We start from the raw sequence: 17,762 nt of genomic DNA on the forward strand, positions 1-17,762 counted from the left end.
AAATATTAATGCATCATCTAAATGTTGATGAAGAATTAGCTATTATGAGAGATTAGAGTCAAACATTCCTTTTGGTGATTGTATTTTGAAATGAGAAATGAGAAATGATATATATATATATATCACTACAAGAAACATTACCTTTGTCAGGGGTAAAATCCCTGAGAAAATGACAGAATCCCTGAAAAAAGGGACGTTTGTGAGGGAATTTGCCAGGGGCAGAAGTACTGGCAAAAGCGCTCGTCGTAAATATTTTGTCAGGGGTTACACCCCTGGGAAAAAAAGAGGGGCTCAACCCTTGGTATATGGCCTGACTTTGTCCCTCTCTTAACCCCTGGCATATTTCCTCACTTCTTTCTGTTGTGCAGTCTGCTCTGACTGACGCACTGATTGACTGATGGAAGGTCAGATCATATCAGCAAAAAACCAGGGACTTCCGAGGGGTTTAACCCTTGACAAACTGTATATTATATTTTTTTTTTTAAATTTTATTTTATTTTAAAACCGAATTTGTATATTATTTTTTTTAAAAAAATGTTTTATTTTAAAACCGAATTTTTAATGAATTAATTAAATATTTTAAAAATAATTTTAATTAATAAAATGAATTTAAAATTAATTAAAAATTCAATTTTTTTTAAAAGTTGTTTTTCAAATAAACTTAAATGGTTCAAAAATCATTTTAATTAATAAAAGATATTTTTAATTTTTTTTATTAATTAATTAAATATTTTTAAAATAATTTTAATAAATAAAATGAATTTAAATTAATTAAAAATTCGATTTTTTTTAAAAGTTGTTTTTCAAATACAATTAAATGGTTCAAAAATCATTTTAATTAGTATCTAAACAGCTGTCTACCTAAAAAATACCGTTTTAATTAATAAATAAACTGTTTTCTACATAAATAAACAAGTTATTAATTATTAAAAAAAAAGTTTTAATTAGTAAATAATTAACTATTTTAATTAGTGTAATATTTTATCTACCTAAAAATCACATATTCAACAACATGCATCTATTCCATTTTGTCACAGCAAAAAAAAAAACATTCATACATTCCATAATAATATGAATATTCAACAACATGCATATATCTGTAAATAATTTAAAATATCATCTAAATAACATCCAACATATATCATCAACAAATATCATTCTACATAACATTTATTTATTTAAATTTTAAATTAAAAAAGAAAAAGAAAAAAAAGTTTTCTCTAATCATACAGTTTTCAAAATAAATCAAAATAAAAATATTATTTTACAATTTTTTTCTCTAGTTTTAATTAACATTTTCCCTAATAAATTATTTTCCTTAACAGTTTTATTAACAAAACAATTCGGAAAAAAATCATAACAGTATTATTTTCCTCTTTAAAAAAAACAGTATTATTTTCCTTAACAATATTATTTTCTATTTCTTCTAAAAAAAATTCGAAATATAAAACAAATTATAAACGGATCTTGCAAAATTTATAACATCATATATATATCCATAAAAACAAACATCATATATTAGCTACTAATAAATTCAAAAATATCATCTATATCAATATTATTTAGAAGTAGAAAAATTACTAACTTGTTGAAGTTTGATGAGAAGAACAAATCCAGAGAGCAAGCTTAGCAAGGAACCACGTGAGGAGGCAAAAAATCTTGAACATTGATGCATGAAAATATTTATGTTAGTAAGTGGTAAAAAAAATCAAAACACAAAAATATAATAAGTGAAGAGGGTTTTACCAAACTTAGAGAAGATAAAGGAGTAAAAATATTGATGTTGAAGAGTAGAGTGTATTGAGAAAATGGAGGAGTAGAATTTTTTTCTAAGTGCCAAACACTGATGAATGCACACAGATCAGATATATATAGCCAGAAAAAAAAGACAGGGGTAAAACGAGGGGCAGGCCCAGCTGACTTGACAAGTAACTGACAAAAGCAGAGATTCTCTGCTGTATTGTCATTTGTGAGGGGCAGTCCTTGTGTAAAGCCCTGGTTTTTTGTCTGCAAAAGCTGAACATGTCAGCCAATTTGAAATTCCATTTCGCGGTCAACTCAACCTGGGGGCACGTGTACATTTGTAAGGGGCTCATCCCTGTCAAATGGTAAGTGGTCCCAGACTTAGCAATGTCATTTTGTCAGGGATTTTCCTTGGCTAAAATTTGCCAAGGGTTTAATGTCCCTATCAAAATCTCTGGCAAATAGCATATTTCTTGTAGTGTGTGTATATATAAACATTGTATGACAACTTCTAGAATAATTTTCTCTTTTAGGCATGTATCTAGTTACATAAGATTGGGGGCAATTGCCCTAACTAATATTTGCCTAAATTATTAAGATAAGATTCATAAAATATATTCTACTTTCTCTATATATTTGTCCCCCCGTAAAATTTTGTCTAACTTCACCACCGCTTATGAATAGAGATGATAAAAGAGGATTTACTTACTCTTAGAAATATTAATAGAGATATATTTTTTGGATAGTTAAGAAGAAATAGAAGAGAGTCGTGTGCAGTGACAAAAGTCACTACCTAAAAGCAAATTTCTAGTAAATCTTCAATGCAATCCAATAACTATCTTGCTTTCTAAGGTTTATACAACTGCATATCTGAATCAGCATACTCAAAATTAGAACACAACGAAGCTTCACAAACAATGCTTAGAATAACCGAGAGAAGAATAGAAAGCAATGAACCTATTTTTGACCCCTTCTTGCTCGACAAAGACATTACTATATAAAGATACTAGTAGGCAAGCTATTTCAATAGGTCTTATTGTCTCTCTAAAATAAAAGGTCTTATTGTCGTTGCAGCCAATCACTCGTGACCGATAAAATATTATTATTATCATCATCATCATACTAGTGACAATAAAATTATGGGAATGAGTCATTGGTGGTTATGTTCTATATACCTTTAACATTAAGGTAATCAAACATAGAAATTAATTAATTTTTTACTCTAGAATTTGAGTTTTATATATACTCCATTCGTCCCTCTATGTAAGTACATTTTGCATCTAATAGAAAGAATCTTACATATATAGACGGATGGAGTATTATGCATGAGTAGAAGACAAACGAGTAACGAGCTGCGCTGCTAAGTCTTTTTAAAAGATAAATAATTAATCAAATCAGTTAAAGTTTTTAGAAGATAAATAAATGTAGAAGTAAAAATTAATTGATTGTCGTTGTATTCGAACAAGGAAAATGATTTGAGTTTTGCGCAATGAAAGATTTTTTATGCTTCACTGTTAATTTCCTAAGGATTGAATTAACACATAGTGAAGTGAGGTAACACCTTATGTTTGTAAAACCCTCACACAACACACTTTCACCTTTAAAATTGTGATAGTTCCGCGATAAATATTTCCACAATTTTTAAGGTCATATTACTTAGGGTTGCTCGTGAGCGCTCTAGGAAAATTGCCCAAGTCTCTCATAGAAGGTGGCGTATGTCTTCACACTCATGTAAGGTGTGCCGTTGTATATAATCATGTAACCATTATGAGCTCAAAACTCATCCTCACTTAAAGTATTATCACACGCAGTAAAGATGAAAAGTATAGGGCATATAAAATTAAGGGTCTTATTAACGAGTACACCCTCGGGGCACTCTTTAAGCATTTCAAAAGAATAAATTATTCTATAAAAAAGTCAAAAATTTCAATTTCCGATGCATTGATTGCATTAATTTTCAAAAGAAAAATTTACCTTTTAAAGGTCTTAAAAAATGTCCCATAACACACTCGTTAACATTTCCATAAAATTATACATATGGGGTTATGCGATTTATATTTTCATAGTTAACCACGTATAAGAAAAAGTTAAGGATGAACTGTTGAACATATAAATTCATTAACAACACAATTACTAACAAATTTTTTTACTTTAGTTAAGAAAGGGTTGTGTTAACGGTGCGGTACCCCCGAGACATTAGTTAAGAAAGTTAAATATATAAATTTTTCATTAAAGACAACAACTTTTTGACTTTTCTAAAGTGAAACATTCCACTTCTCATTATTTTCCAATGTAAAGTTTTCATATTAATCTCCTTAACTAGTGTCCGGGACACTAGTTAACATTTCCCTAAAAAAAAAATGCAAAATTAACATCTGTCACTAACACTGTGTTTGGTTGCAGTGAAATATGGGATAGAGAAATTGAAGAGAGATATCAAACTTCTCCTATTTGATAGAGAGAAATTATTATGGTGGGACCCATCCCTTTTTCTTTTCTTCGCTGATGTGGGAAGAGAGTTGGGGGAACACTACTTTTGTTTATTTTGCAAAGTAGTTTTTTTTTTTTTTACAGCATTTTGCAAATTAGTTGTATTCTTCTCACTAAGCATTTGTTCCACGTACAGTGACATTTCTTTTTTCACACATAAGTATGGTTTTTTTCTTTTCTTTTTTTTTATTTTTTTTTTTACGGTAAATATGGATTTTTTAGTAACACACATTCCTTCAAAAGAAAGTAACACACATAAATAGTTTTTCTTTTTTTTTTGAGTAACCAAAAAAAAATAGTTTTTTTTTGAAAAAATATATAACACACATTTTATTTTGAAAGAAGGAGCGAGTAAGCCACTTTTTTTTAAAGAGGAGAGTAACACATAAATATTTGTTCCCTCCGTTAATTAAATATTAATTTAACTCTTAATCACTTAGTTTTTTTAGATTATTTTAATTAATTAAAAAACCATTTTAGATTAATCCTAAAGCCACTTGTATTATTTAATTAATTTGATTATATTTTAGGTTACCAAATCAAAAAAACCAATGACTTAATTAATTAACTGAAATTAATTTAAGTAAAATAAAATGTGAGATTGATAGGTTTTTTAATGAAGGGGTATTTTAGTATTTTTAAATATAATCAACACTTCTCTCTCTTCTATTTCTCTTCTCTCTCTTTTAAATCAAACAACACATCAAATCTACTCTATTTCTCTTATCTTTCTCTCTTACAATATTCTCTCTCACCTATTTCTCTCTTCTTAATTTCTTCTCACAATCAAACACACCCTAACAAAGATAAGAGGACACGAGACCAATTTTTTTTAATCTGATAAATACAATAAGAACAAAATTACCAACTAAAATAAATCACCCACACAATTGAATTTTTTGTTTTTATTTTGAAAAGACCAAAGTGACAATAAAATAAAAACTAACAATCAAAGAATTATAAATGTTTTTTTTCCTCAGGTAGTCTAGTGACTATAGCTCACACAGTTAAATGTGGAGAAGTGGGGTGTCCGGGGTTCAAACCCCGACCCCTATATATAACATGCAATATTCCTACCAACTAAATTAAGCTTACGGGGATAAAGAATTATAAATGTTAGATCGAAGAATTATAAAATTATCAATTAAAAAACAATATCACCAATGATAGATTTGATTGAAATCACACCCTATAATTTTCATGATTCTTTAAGCCTTTGTTTGGTATGAGAGAAATAGAGGAGAGAGAGATAGAGAAGAGAAGTTGGAGATTTCTCTTGTTTGGCAAGAAGAGAAATTGAAAAGAGATAAGAATAAATTGTGGGCCCCATACTTTTTTTTGTTTCTCTTCAAAAGTGAGAAGAAAGAGGGAAGAAGACAAAAAAAGTCTAATATGTCATTGGTTTTTTAAATCATAAATTATAATGTTGTCTTATCAAGGATATTTTTATCCTTTTGAAAATAATAACATTTTTTTTTCTTCTATTTCTCTCTTCTTTCTTTTATACCAAACAATACATCAAATCTTTTCTATTTCTTATCACTTTCTCTCTTCACAAACTCTCTCTAACCTATTTCTCTCTTTCCAACTTCTCTTCCGAACAAGACATCCTAAATGTTTAGTGAATCGTTTAGCTTTACTTGGGCAGCTTAATTAATCGTCTAAAAAATAGCAGCAACCATTATATGTATTTTTTCCAAAAAAATAAATTGAACAACAAATATTAAACGTAATTTTATTTAACGTTAACGAAGATGGTGCATAATTTAAATTTAATTTTTTATCGTAATGTGATGTGTATGAAAATAACACATGAAAGATTCCAATTGTCTACATGTAGTATTGGGTTAGACAACGCACTACAGCATGAGGTATCCATCATTCATAGCACAAAAATGGTTGCCTCTTCACCACTTCGTTGGGGACAGCCTTTTGCTTCCTGTGTTTTTGGAACTATAATTGTTGGCATGTCAACAATTATCATTAAAGGGCTAAAACGATCTCAAAGGACCAAAGGCATTGACAATGTTAATGGTAGTTTGGTTGCATTGATTGATAACATGATCAATGGTTTGGAAGTAAAAGAAAATAAAAATTTCCAAAACAAAAGTAATACAAAAAAATTAGAATGTTAAACTTTTTTTTTTTGAGGGAAAAATTTTAGAATGTTAAACTTAACATAATAAGATTTGACAAATGCTAACAAATATTTTTTCTCTCACTAAAAATGCTAACAATTATCATAAATAAGAAATCAAAAATATAAAATAGGATCATGCTAATTTGTACCTAAGGAAACAGGTTTAAATAACTAATTAAAAAAAATTCCATTATTGCTTATTAAAAATAATTCCATTATTTGTTTTATTTACATTTTAGGTGTTAACTCGGTCGAAAAGTAGATAAATTATATTGTTCCACCAAGAATCTATATTTGACAAATCGTATTGAAACTATGTATAATTTTTATTTTTGGAAAATATTTTGCTAATTCATCTGAGCACATACATATTTGAAAAAAGAAAGGAAGAGAAAATAATTAAATAATTTTTTTTTTCTTCAAATAATTAATTGATGTCTATTTTTTATGCGAGTGTGGGCTTGTTTACATCTAAAAATGATTGTTCACTTTGGTAAATAAGTGATTAGACTAGTTGATAAGGAAGCCTTTTAATTCCAGTTGATCGAAGATTAGGTAATGCTAAAACAGCTGAACGATGGGAGTTGATTCTTTCTTAAGACCACAGACTTAATATGTAGATTTTTGAAACTTGAGTCAAAGCACAGTTAAACCGGATAATGACGCAAAAAATTCATATTTCTTGTATATATCATCACTAACCGCTTTGAGAAAGGAAGGAAGATACATGATCTCCATAAAGTTACGCAATGTACCACACAATGAACGAGAAGCTTGAAAGGACTAGTTTGTCCAAAGACTAGGACAATTTCAATTTCATATATCAAAATGAAAGTTTACTCTCATAGGCATTTCAATTTCATAATTGATACAATAACGATTTTGAATGGTATTTTACAATTTGGACCGTACATATTTGATAATTTGTAAATATAAGAGATAAGAGACTTTTAAAATACGCTTACAATTTCAATGATTAATTTACGTATTTGATCAATAGGAAGATATTAACATTAAAGGTCTGTTTTATGATCAGGATAAGGAGATAAAATATGATATATTAATCATATTCGACTTAATTATCATGTTTGATGCACCAAAGAGATAGGATATTCGACTTAATTATCATGTTCGATGCACCAAAGAGATAGGATAAAATAAACTATTTCCCCATCATATCTTGGTTTTTCTTTGTAATTTTTGTCCCGAATATAGATCGGGTTAGAAACTATCCTAATAGCATAAGAAGATCATTCCTTAATTATTATCATGATATTCTGTCATTTTTATAATATTTAATTAATTATGAGAGTGATTTTTTTTCTTTAATTGTAATGACATCACGTTTGTTATCATATGGACGTCAAACACATGACATGATTAATGCTTATTATGTTCATATCTTATTCTGTCTCTATCTAACTTCATATTCTATCTCACCTCTATCCTATCTTGACCATCAACGGACCCTAAGATGTCTTACAAATCAGTACATTTATATTAAAGATTCAGTTTTCTAAGCATATAAGACTCAACTCAATTCTAAGGCCTTGTGTTTGATTTTTCTTGGTGTCAATTTCAACGTAGCAGTTTAACTTCAAAAGACTTAGCCTAACGCCGAATACAAAATTGGTTAGTTTAACATTTTATATGATCATCCGAATTTAAATTCGGGATTTTCATTTGCATTTGCATTTGTGTGAGAGTTTTTTAGCGATAATCGTTAATCCCCTAACAAAATTGACGAGTAAACTGTTAAATTGGTCTCTGATTTGTAAGTCACCCTCAAATTAGTATGTGACTCTATTAATACAAACTAGTCATTGTCTTTGTCAAAAGTTTCTCAATTACGTTCCTCACCATGTGACAAAAACATAAAGACAATGATCTAATTGAAAAACTTTTGACAAAAAGATAAATTAGTTTAAAATATGGCAAATGTTAACATGTGCCCCAAGGGCACATGCTAAGGAATTTAAAATAAAAATAAATGCCTTAAAAGTTGTGCATTCAACTCTATTCAATTTTTTAAAGTCAAAATTATGTTCTTTTTCTATGAAAAACTTATAATTTTGGATTCCTTAACTTGTGCTTAAGGGCACAAGATAACAAGACCTTAAAATATTAGGCTTAATAGTAGTTCTCGCCCCCTAACTTTCACGAAGTTGTGATTTTGACCCCTTAAGAAAAAAATTACAAAACCGTCCCCTAAGTTTTGCAACTGTAGCAGTTTTGGCCCCCAAGATCAATTTTTGGTAAAAAATAAATAAATAACACGTGACATCTCACTTAGGGTGTCACATCAACGTAGACCGAGTCAAAATTGACCTTGAGGGTCAAAACTGTCACAAATGCAAAACTTAGGGGGAGATTTTATAGTTTTTTTCTTAGGGGACCAAAATCGCAACTTTAGAAAAGTTAGGAGGCTAAAATTGTTATTAAACCAAAATATTAATAAAGTTAAAGATTAAATTAAGCACATGCTTGATTGTGCCTCCAATATCTAATTACCGCGTCTCGAGGCAGCACAGTTTTAAGAAGCTATACATATAAGCTTCTTGGCTAACGTACGGCCTCGTCCAACCAAACGCGAGAATAAACATGGACAAAAAATAATTAAGAAAGATATGGACTAATTTGATGATTTATTTCGGAGTCGCAAAATGAAGATTGCACTGCTCTTATTTAGAGCTATCAAAACGGGCCGGGCCGTATGGGCCGGTCCGTTTAGCCCGAAAAAATATAGGGCTTGGGCCTAAAATATTGAGCCCGAATTTTAATAGGGCTTTTTAGCCCGGCCCTTAAAAATCCGGTACCCGTTAGGGCTAGCCCGAACGGGCCATGGGTAGCCCGTTAGCCCGCATAATAAAAAAAAATCCTATAAATTATATATATTTTTCAAATAATTCTTTACTTAGTTGATTATCAAAGTAAAAAACAAAGTGAAAATTCAATGAATTAACACAAATATAAATGTAATATAAAATTATATTTATTTGTTTCGTTATTTATAGTTTTAAAGATCGAATATATAAATATCTATAACCATAACGTATCTAATTCATTTAAAATAATTTTCCTCGTCGTTTTAGTTTACCACGTTTGTACGAAAAATATTTACAATTTATTTTTGTGCTAGACATTATTTAAACATATTAAAAATATTATTTATAAAAAAAATTATAACAGTGTTTTATAGTATTTTTTTAAGATAAAAAAATATAATTTTTAATACGGGCCGACCTGTTTAACCCGCAGCCCGTGTAGGGCCGGGTTCGGATAGTATATTTCAACCAGACTTTTTGACCCGGCCTACTAAAGCCCGAAGCCCGTTAGACCCGACCCTAAACCGGTCCGCCCGTTTTGACAACTCTACTCTTATTATTGAGTGCTAGTAGGATTTTGACCCCTAAGCTAGGCCTAGATTGAAGGCCTCGAGGTGTATGTTCGGTGATTATATATGGAATGAATTTCTCTTCCGTAAACAGAGGGGACACAGAAAGAAACAATACAACTAGCATGTTATGTTGACTCTCTTTTAATAACATCCATTCCAATCAATCATGCTCACAACAAAATATTAACCTTTTCTTTCTCTCTCTCCCTCGTTGTTTTTGCCGCTAGTACTACTTGTTTGTGATCAAACAAGAACGAACCTCTCACCTTCCTCTTTTCCAATACAATCTGCCACCTTTTTCGGATATAAATTATTCATCTCCTTATTTTTAGCAATTTCACTTTTTTTTTAGCAAAATCTCTATCCTCGTTGTATTTTATTTTTTATTTTTTTTGCTTCCCTTCGGTTAATGGAGGAGAAGGTGGTGGTTTGAATTTCATTTCATCAATCTTCTCCTACTAACCAGAAAATGGAAGAAAATCTTTGTCTATGAAGGGAATTTTTTGATTTCTTATTCATTTTTGGTATGATTGTAAATGTTGTATTAGGAAATAGGAAAATTGGGTGCTTTTTCATTCTTTAAAAGGAATATTCACATTTTGATGTCAGGAACACGATATCCGCTTCGTGAATTGTGGATTCTTCTTTAAGGTACAAAGATTTGCTTTGAAAATTGTGTCTTTTTTATTTGGTTTACTTTTTTTGTTTAAAATATGTTAATGATTGGTTTTTTAATATTTAATGAGCAGTTTGAGACACAGGAATTCTACTGTTGCCTTGGTTTAAGGTTTGTGGAGAAAACCTCAAGAATCCTGTGAGGGTGGTTTTGACAGTTGCAACCAATTTCTTTTGATGTTAGAGAAATCTTATTGATTTGTTGTTCGTTTGGTGGATTGAATAAATGAGTGAATGATTGTATATATAAACATTTTGAATTGATTAAGGTTTGAAGATTTCACGTCAGAGAATTTTGTCAAAGAGTGAAATTTGGGATTTTTTTTTTTTTTAATAAGGCTGTGTGTGAAGGAACCTTGGCCCTGATTCCAATTTCTTGATTATAGTTAATTGTTGTGTTGATTAATAATTATTGAGGAACATGAAATTTCTAAGCCTGGTTGGGAATTCTTTTGGATGTTCTGCATCTGGGGAGAGACTAGTTTCTGCAGCAAGAGATGGTGATGTTCAAGAGGCTAAGGCCTTGTTGGAATATAATCCACGTCTTGCAAGGTATTCGACTTTTGGAGTTCGTAATTCTCCTTTGCATTACTCTGCAGCTCATGGCCACCATGAGGTATATAATTACAATTCAATGCACCTCATTTTCTTATATCGTGTTTTTCTCAATTAGTCTTTAACATATCTGTTGTGTTTTGCATTGTAGATAGTGTATCTCTTGCTTGAGTCTGGTGTTGATATTAATCTCAGGAATTATCGTGGTCAGGTAATCCAATATTAATTTGTTTCAATGTTCTTTTCCTTAATATAGTTGACTATATCTGTTGTCGCATCAATGCAAAGTTATAGCTCAATCTAGCATAGCGATGTCAAATAGAAGCTATAGCACCACAGATTGACGGAGTTTGGACAAACTGCTATTGTTCTGCGATGCAATTAGTACAAATTGTTTTCAAATTGTGCCTTCACTGGTGCTGTAGCATAGTGGAATTCAAACAAACCCCTATTCTCTGCGATTTGCCTTTGAAAACATTGATCTGGCACACAATCTTCTGCTAATTGTCTAAAACTGTAACTTTTGTTGTTTTGGGTATGAATAGCGCCATGTTTCTTTCGTTTACGGAGAGGGAAACTTCTTTTACTTACTTTACAGTTAATATCATTAACAGACTGCATTGATGCAAGCCTGCCAACATGGTCATTGGGAGGTGGTTCAGACCCTGATTATTTTTAAAGCTAATGTAAGATCATTACTGCAAACCGATTTTGTGCTATTTTATTAACAATGTGATAAATTATTGGTAGAATGAGTTGTATGAAATATTGCTTGTTAAATTGGACTGCAGATTCATAAAACGGATTACCTGAATGGAGGTACTGCCCTCCATTTGGCTGCTTTAAATGGCCACACTCGGTGCATTCGGCTAATCCTTACAGACTATATACCAAGCATCCCTAACTTTTGGGATATATTACAGGCAGGTGATCAGATATCAATCTCAGAATTTGATCAAAGGTACTCTCACTCAGAAGTTCTATTGTTGTCATCCATTATAAACTGTTGCAGTAAGTTAATTCTGTCTTTGAATGGTTGCATACAAAGTGGTGTTTGCGAGGTAATTAACAAAACTTCTGATGGAGGCATCACTGCGCTGCATATGGCAGCATTGAATGGCCATGTTGAAAGTGTGCAGTTGCTCTTGGACTTGGGAGCTTCTGTGTCCGAGGTTACCGCAGAGGATGGAACTACTATTGATTTAATTGGTAATTATTTATCATCTCCTAGTTCATGTGATTAAGTGATGTCAAATACTTGCTTTGGAAAGTCGGCATTTATATTCCTCCTATCTGTCGATTGTTTCCATATCCATGTGTGCTTCTTTATTTTTCTTTTGGAAACATGCATAATTGGTATTGTAACCAAACCTACACACCCTTGCCATTTCTCATCAATATTGTTCAACATTTGGTTTATAGAGAAATTTTAGGAAGTGCATAGTTGAACTTGATAACCAAACTTACTTTACAATGGCTTAGCACGTCAAAATTTGCAGTGGTAGAAATTTAACTGTAACTCAGGTTTGGATTGGCGTTGAGTTTGACCAAATCACGCTGGCACGGTGATTTTATTGAAGCTTCAAAGTGTACGTTTGTTAAAATCGTGGTAGCCCTCAGTGATTCTGCCAATCTCACATCCCAATCTAAACATTTACTATATTCTAAACCAAAACTGTTGATTTATCGTCATTTAGCATGAGCTTGAAGAACAATGAACTAATACTAAAAACCTTTCCATCATATTCCATTATCTACATTCTACACATTGCACTGTTTTCCTCTTGTCGAAGGTTTACTAAGCACATCCTTGGTGTCTAAGTGGGTTTTTATCCCTCTTTCATTTACTTCTAAATCTTAGCAGTATAGCTCTCAGTAAACATTTATTGAATTCAATTAGGAGAGGATTTGAACTAATTTTTTTTCCCTTGTACTACATAAGAGAAAATGCCACATGTTTAAAGTGGACCCCTAATTTAATTAGTTTGATCTCCACTAACTGCTATCTATTTTTATTTACAGGTTCTGGGAGCACTCCACTCCATTATGCAGCTTGTGGTGGAAATGCACAATGTTGTCAAGTGTGTTTCTATTTTCCTTTAGAAGACTGTTTCATTTTAGGATAAAAATATAATTTTGGAACTGAAAATATATTGCTGCTCTTCAGATTGAATATACATTAATTTTTTATTGTGTATTATCTTCAGCTATTGATTGCCAAGGGTGCTAGTCTGACAGCTGAGAATGCAAATGGGTATGTATAAATACATAGTACTTACCTTATTTACAGCTTGGCATGTTAAAGATATAAATATTATGATCTATTTAGATCATAGGAAATTTAATAACCTTTACCCCTTGTTTTTAACTTACTACGAGATTCAGTATCTATCGTATTGGAAATATGTACAATTTTATAAGTTTATGTATGGAACTTTGTTGTACTTGCATGAAGCAAACATAGATTTGTATTGTCTCAAGCACTATGTATCTTAAATGGATTTCAAATTGTTTTGTTTACTCTATTGATTTTGTTTTGAAGATGGACTCCCTTGATGGTTGCTCGTTCATGGCATAGAAGTTGGCTTGAGGACACCTTAAAAGAACCTCCAGCCGAAAATTTACAAGTTCTTCCTTCGCCATATATATCTCTTCCACTTATGAGCATTGTAAAAATTGCTAGGTATGTGTCTTTCAGAGCCATCCTCTCAAAATTCAACCAATTTCTTCATAACAATCAATAACCTTTCAAGATTGATATTGGTTGACAGCAGCTTTGGTCTTTATGGGAAAACCATGTGAAAAATTGTTTTAATAGAAATTAGCATCATTTGATTTTAACAAGGACATTTATTTCCATGAATTTATTGACTCTGCTCTGATTTCAAGTCAACTAGCAGCCAGCAGGTGGATTTAACTGATTATACTTTGAATGCGGTGACAAGCATGATTATCAAAGAGTTCCGAATAAAATTCTATGATACCACGAAAAATTTACTCAAATTTATGCTTATGTGGTTGTTTGTCATGTGATTATGTGCATATTTGGTTGAGTTAGAGATCTTCAATATAGGTTTTGCCAATACTTTGGTTTGGAGAGATCCCTAGCGCAAAGGCAAACAAATTATTTGTTGCTAACTAGATGAGTTTAGTCATTTTAAGGTTCATTAATTACATATTTAATTTCTGTGTCATCAGCTTCATTGAAAGTGCTTTGATCTTTTCATTTCATTTATAGTTTAACCAAATAAGGTTATATTTGTTCAAATCAATCTATTAGATTATCACAATAATGAGTGAACTCAGTACATATTTGTTCAAATTTTATGTATTCCAAAGGTTACTATTATTGATCTTTCCCTCTTCTTGCTTATGTTGTTATCAATTCCTAACAGAGAATGTGGCTGGAGGACAAGTGAATTAGCACCTATATGCTTAGATCCATGTGCAGTTTGTTTGGAAAGAAAATGTATGGTCGCTGTAGAAGGTATAACAATCTTTTAATTTACACTCAATACTGATATAGATGGTTTTACATGGAAAAATGATCTGGACTTTTAAGATGCTTAAACTTTTTATGTGCAACAATTGCAATGTCAAGGAAGCTTGGTCTCATTACCAGAAAATACATTCAAAGTAGATATTCTCAAAAATCTAAATATTCTATTTACAATATCTAGTCATTTCATTTTGACTGATATATTTATTTACATATATTAAGTAATTGGTCAGGCTTGGATATGTTTTCTACAAATGGTATGATCCTGTCAAATAATAAGAGCAAATAATTAAAAAGTAATGGTGACAGCACATGTTCACACACCAAAAACAAAGGGAAAAAACATAACTATGCTTCTATGTTGGTAATGACAACCTTTGAATCAATGGTAAAGGAATAGAGCCATAGAGAAACGTATTTTGCAAGTGTTTCTATATGGAGTTATTGCACGGTCATATCCCTTTCTCACCACCAGACATTGCTCAGTTTTTATTTTCCATGAACGTGTTTGGTGTCAAATCCATGTGATCTTTTTCTCTTCCATTTATTTCATTTTAGATTTTGATGTCTTTTCTCTTCAACCTCTATCTGGTTTATGATTTTTACACCCATATTTTGTCATCTACCTCTTTGTATTTTATTGGCAAAATTATGCCACACATTAGAACCCAAAATACTCTAGTAGAAATAGAAAATAAAAACAATCATTCAATGCATGTTTGGATTGACGCTGAGTTTGATGAATTCACCATGACAATGTGATTTTGTTGAAACTAAGTGCAGCTAAGTTACAGCGCGATTTTGTCATATACGTTGTCAACTCAAACACTAAACCAATATTGTTAATCTGACACCCCATAGACCTATGACATCGGAAATTATTGTTATCGGAAATTACTATTTATGTGGACTAATGCATATGATAAATTGATGATGTAGGTTGTGATCATGAATTCTGTACACAGTGTGCCTTGTACCTTTGTTCCACAAACTCAACTTCAACAAGAACAAATGGTCCCCCAGGTTCAATAGCTTGTCCTCTATGTCGCCACAGTATAGTCTCATTTGTTAAGCTTCCAGACACAAGACCACTACCAAAAGTAATGCAAAGGTCAACAACAAACTTGTCCTTAACATTTTGCACGTGTTCAAGTGAAGTTCTTGGTGATTCCACAGACATGACGACACCATTTTGCAAACCAATAACTTCACGTGGATCCAAATTTTCTTCCCCTTCAAGAAGATTTCGTTCTTTGAGTTGTCAATTCTCTTCATTCAGACTCAACTCTAGTCTTTGTTTGGGAGCTGATGTTACTCCTTCATTGGTTCCTTGCACAAGTGCTAGTAGAAGGAACCATTTGACAAGATGTTCTGGTTCTGGTTTTGGAAGATCAAGTTCTCAAACTGAGAGAAGGAAATCATCTTGGTTTTGTTCTTTCAATCAATCCGTTTCTACAGGAAGTGGATGCTGATTAATTAATTATTCCTTTTTGGTTCTTTTTATGCCATTCCTTTTACCTTTACAACAATATTAAAGCAAAATATAAGAAATTCTAAGTTATATATACATGATGGATTTTAAATATCATCAACTGTTGCCACATTATTAGCTTGTGAATAACATCACAATTGATGAACAAGCATTCTTTTGTTTTGGCAACATTATAATAGTCTTTTTTGTTTCATGTTCATGTTCACATGTTTTTTTGTTTGGTCTAAACTTTTTTATTTTACCTTGTTCATTACATTATATTATTATGTGAATATACAATAAGCTTGCTTGTTTTTGCAAATTTCTCCACAAAATAAAATCTAACTTATAAATCAGGATTGTAATTGATCTGCAGTAAACAATTGAACTTGGATAATATGCAGAAGCATAGCATGAGATCAAATCTTTACACAGTGCTTACGCTTAACTTCAACATAATAGAGGTTCATAAAGAAAATATTTACACATACACTTCATCATATAAGCTCAGGAGGAATAGGTAAGGATAAAGAGAATGGGAGTAGTTGACAAGGTGAGAGGAGAAATTATTTCTAAAACAAAAAAATTAAAAGATACTACTAAGAAAAAAACACTAAAAAAGCCTTGCAAGGTCAAGAAAAAAAAACTAAAACTTAAAAATTAAAATTAAAAAAACTATAATATAATAAAGCTCAGTGAGGATATCGCCATCAAAACCCTACCTCCACCTCCATTTGCTACAGTGAAAACCAATGAATTTTATCACACAGAGCTCATACAACAGTTGGAGATGCTTGATGCCATTTGAGGGAGATTCTTGAGTAGTTGGTACCAAAAGCATATTGAGTTTAAGAAGTGACAAGTATGGTGGAACTCTAACTAATGGACATTGGACAATGAAGGATGTGTTGAGATGTTATAGCTAGGCAAATGCTATGATATAAATAGGCAAGTGAAGTTGCATGAAGAGTAGATGGATGTAGTTGTTTTATTTATTATTTATATTTATTCACTTTAGAATTATATATTGTTTTCTCTTCTGTCATGCTGTCTCGTAACATTTGCTAAGTAAAAATAGAAAGAAAGAAAATATGTTGTATTGAAAATAAATCTTTTTCAACTTTAAAATAATATTTTATTGAGTTAACTAAGTTTTTCATCCTTACAAATATAACGAATTTTGATTATAGTCTCTGAAAAATAAAAAGAGATGTTTTTATCTCACAAAAAAATTTGTTTTTTTTTTTCTTTATCCTTAATGAATACTTTCTTTAGTCATATTTATGAATAACTTTTTTTTTTAAATTTGTTAAATAATTGATGTATTTGTAATATAATATAGTCTAAATGCATCACTTATTTAATGAATCTAAAAAAATAAAGTTGCTTAAAATGTGACGAGAGGGAGTATAATTTTGACATGTTTTTTACATTTCTTTGACATGATATGAACATACAATGGTTGTACATAATAAAAGAATATAACATGGACATGTCTTAAAAATTAAAGAGTGAATATTTTGACATGAATATGAGCATGAATTGACGATAAGGACCAAAAACAAAACAAAATTTTGCGAGAACGAAAACATCGGATTCTTGTTCTAAAGATTAAAATTAAAATTCACTATATTTCTAGTAACAACAAATTTATTTATCATATTTTCTTTTATAATTCTATTAATTTATATGGTAAACTGAATAGAGTATGGGAAATAACTAAAAATAGAGGGACTACTGACATTCCAAAAATGTTGCTGTTTCAGTGTAGTTTGAAATAAAAAAGAAGTGG

General features: G+C 30.8%; 1 protein-coding gene across 1 annotated transcript; it reads left to right on the forward strand.

The window, feature by feature from the left end:
* The first annotated feature begins 9,840 nt into the window (after positions 1-9,840).
* LOC11428390 (E3 ubiquitin-protein ligase XBAT32) lies at positions 9,841-16,190 on the forward strand. Its single transcript, XM_003610189.4, has 11 exons — positions 9,841-10,421; positions 10,520-11,061; positions 11,152-11,211; positions 11,615-11,686; positions 11,792-11,961; positions 12,049-12,209; positions 13,023-13,081; positions 13,208-13,254; positions 13,543-13,683; positions 14,396-14,487; positions 15,439-16,190. The coding sequence occupies exons 2-11, from the start codon at positions 10,867-10,869 to the stop codon at positions 15,969-15,971; spliced, it is 1,530 nt and encodes a 509-aa protein (XP_003610237.2). The 5' UTR covers positions 9,841-10,421; positions 10,520-10,866; the 3' UTR covers positions 15,972-16,190.
* Positions 16,191-17,762: the final 1,572 nt, after the last annotated feature.

Source organism: Medicago truncatula, chromosome 4 (assembly GCF_003473485.1).
Source record: "Medicago truncatula cultivar Jemalong A17 chromosome 4, MtrunA17r5.0-ANR, whole genome shotgun sequence".
NCBI classification, from domain to species: Eukaryota; Viridiplantae; Streptophyta; class Magnoliopsida; order Fabales; family Fabaceae; genus Medicago; species Medicago truncatula.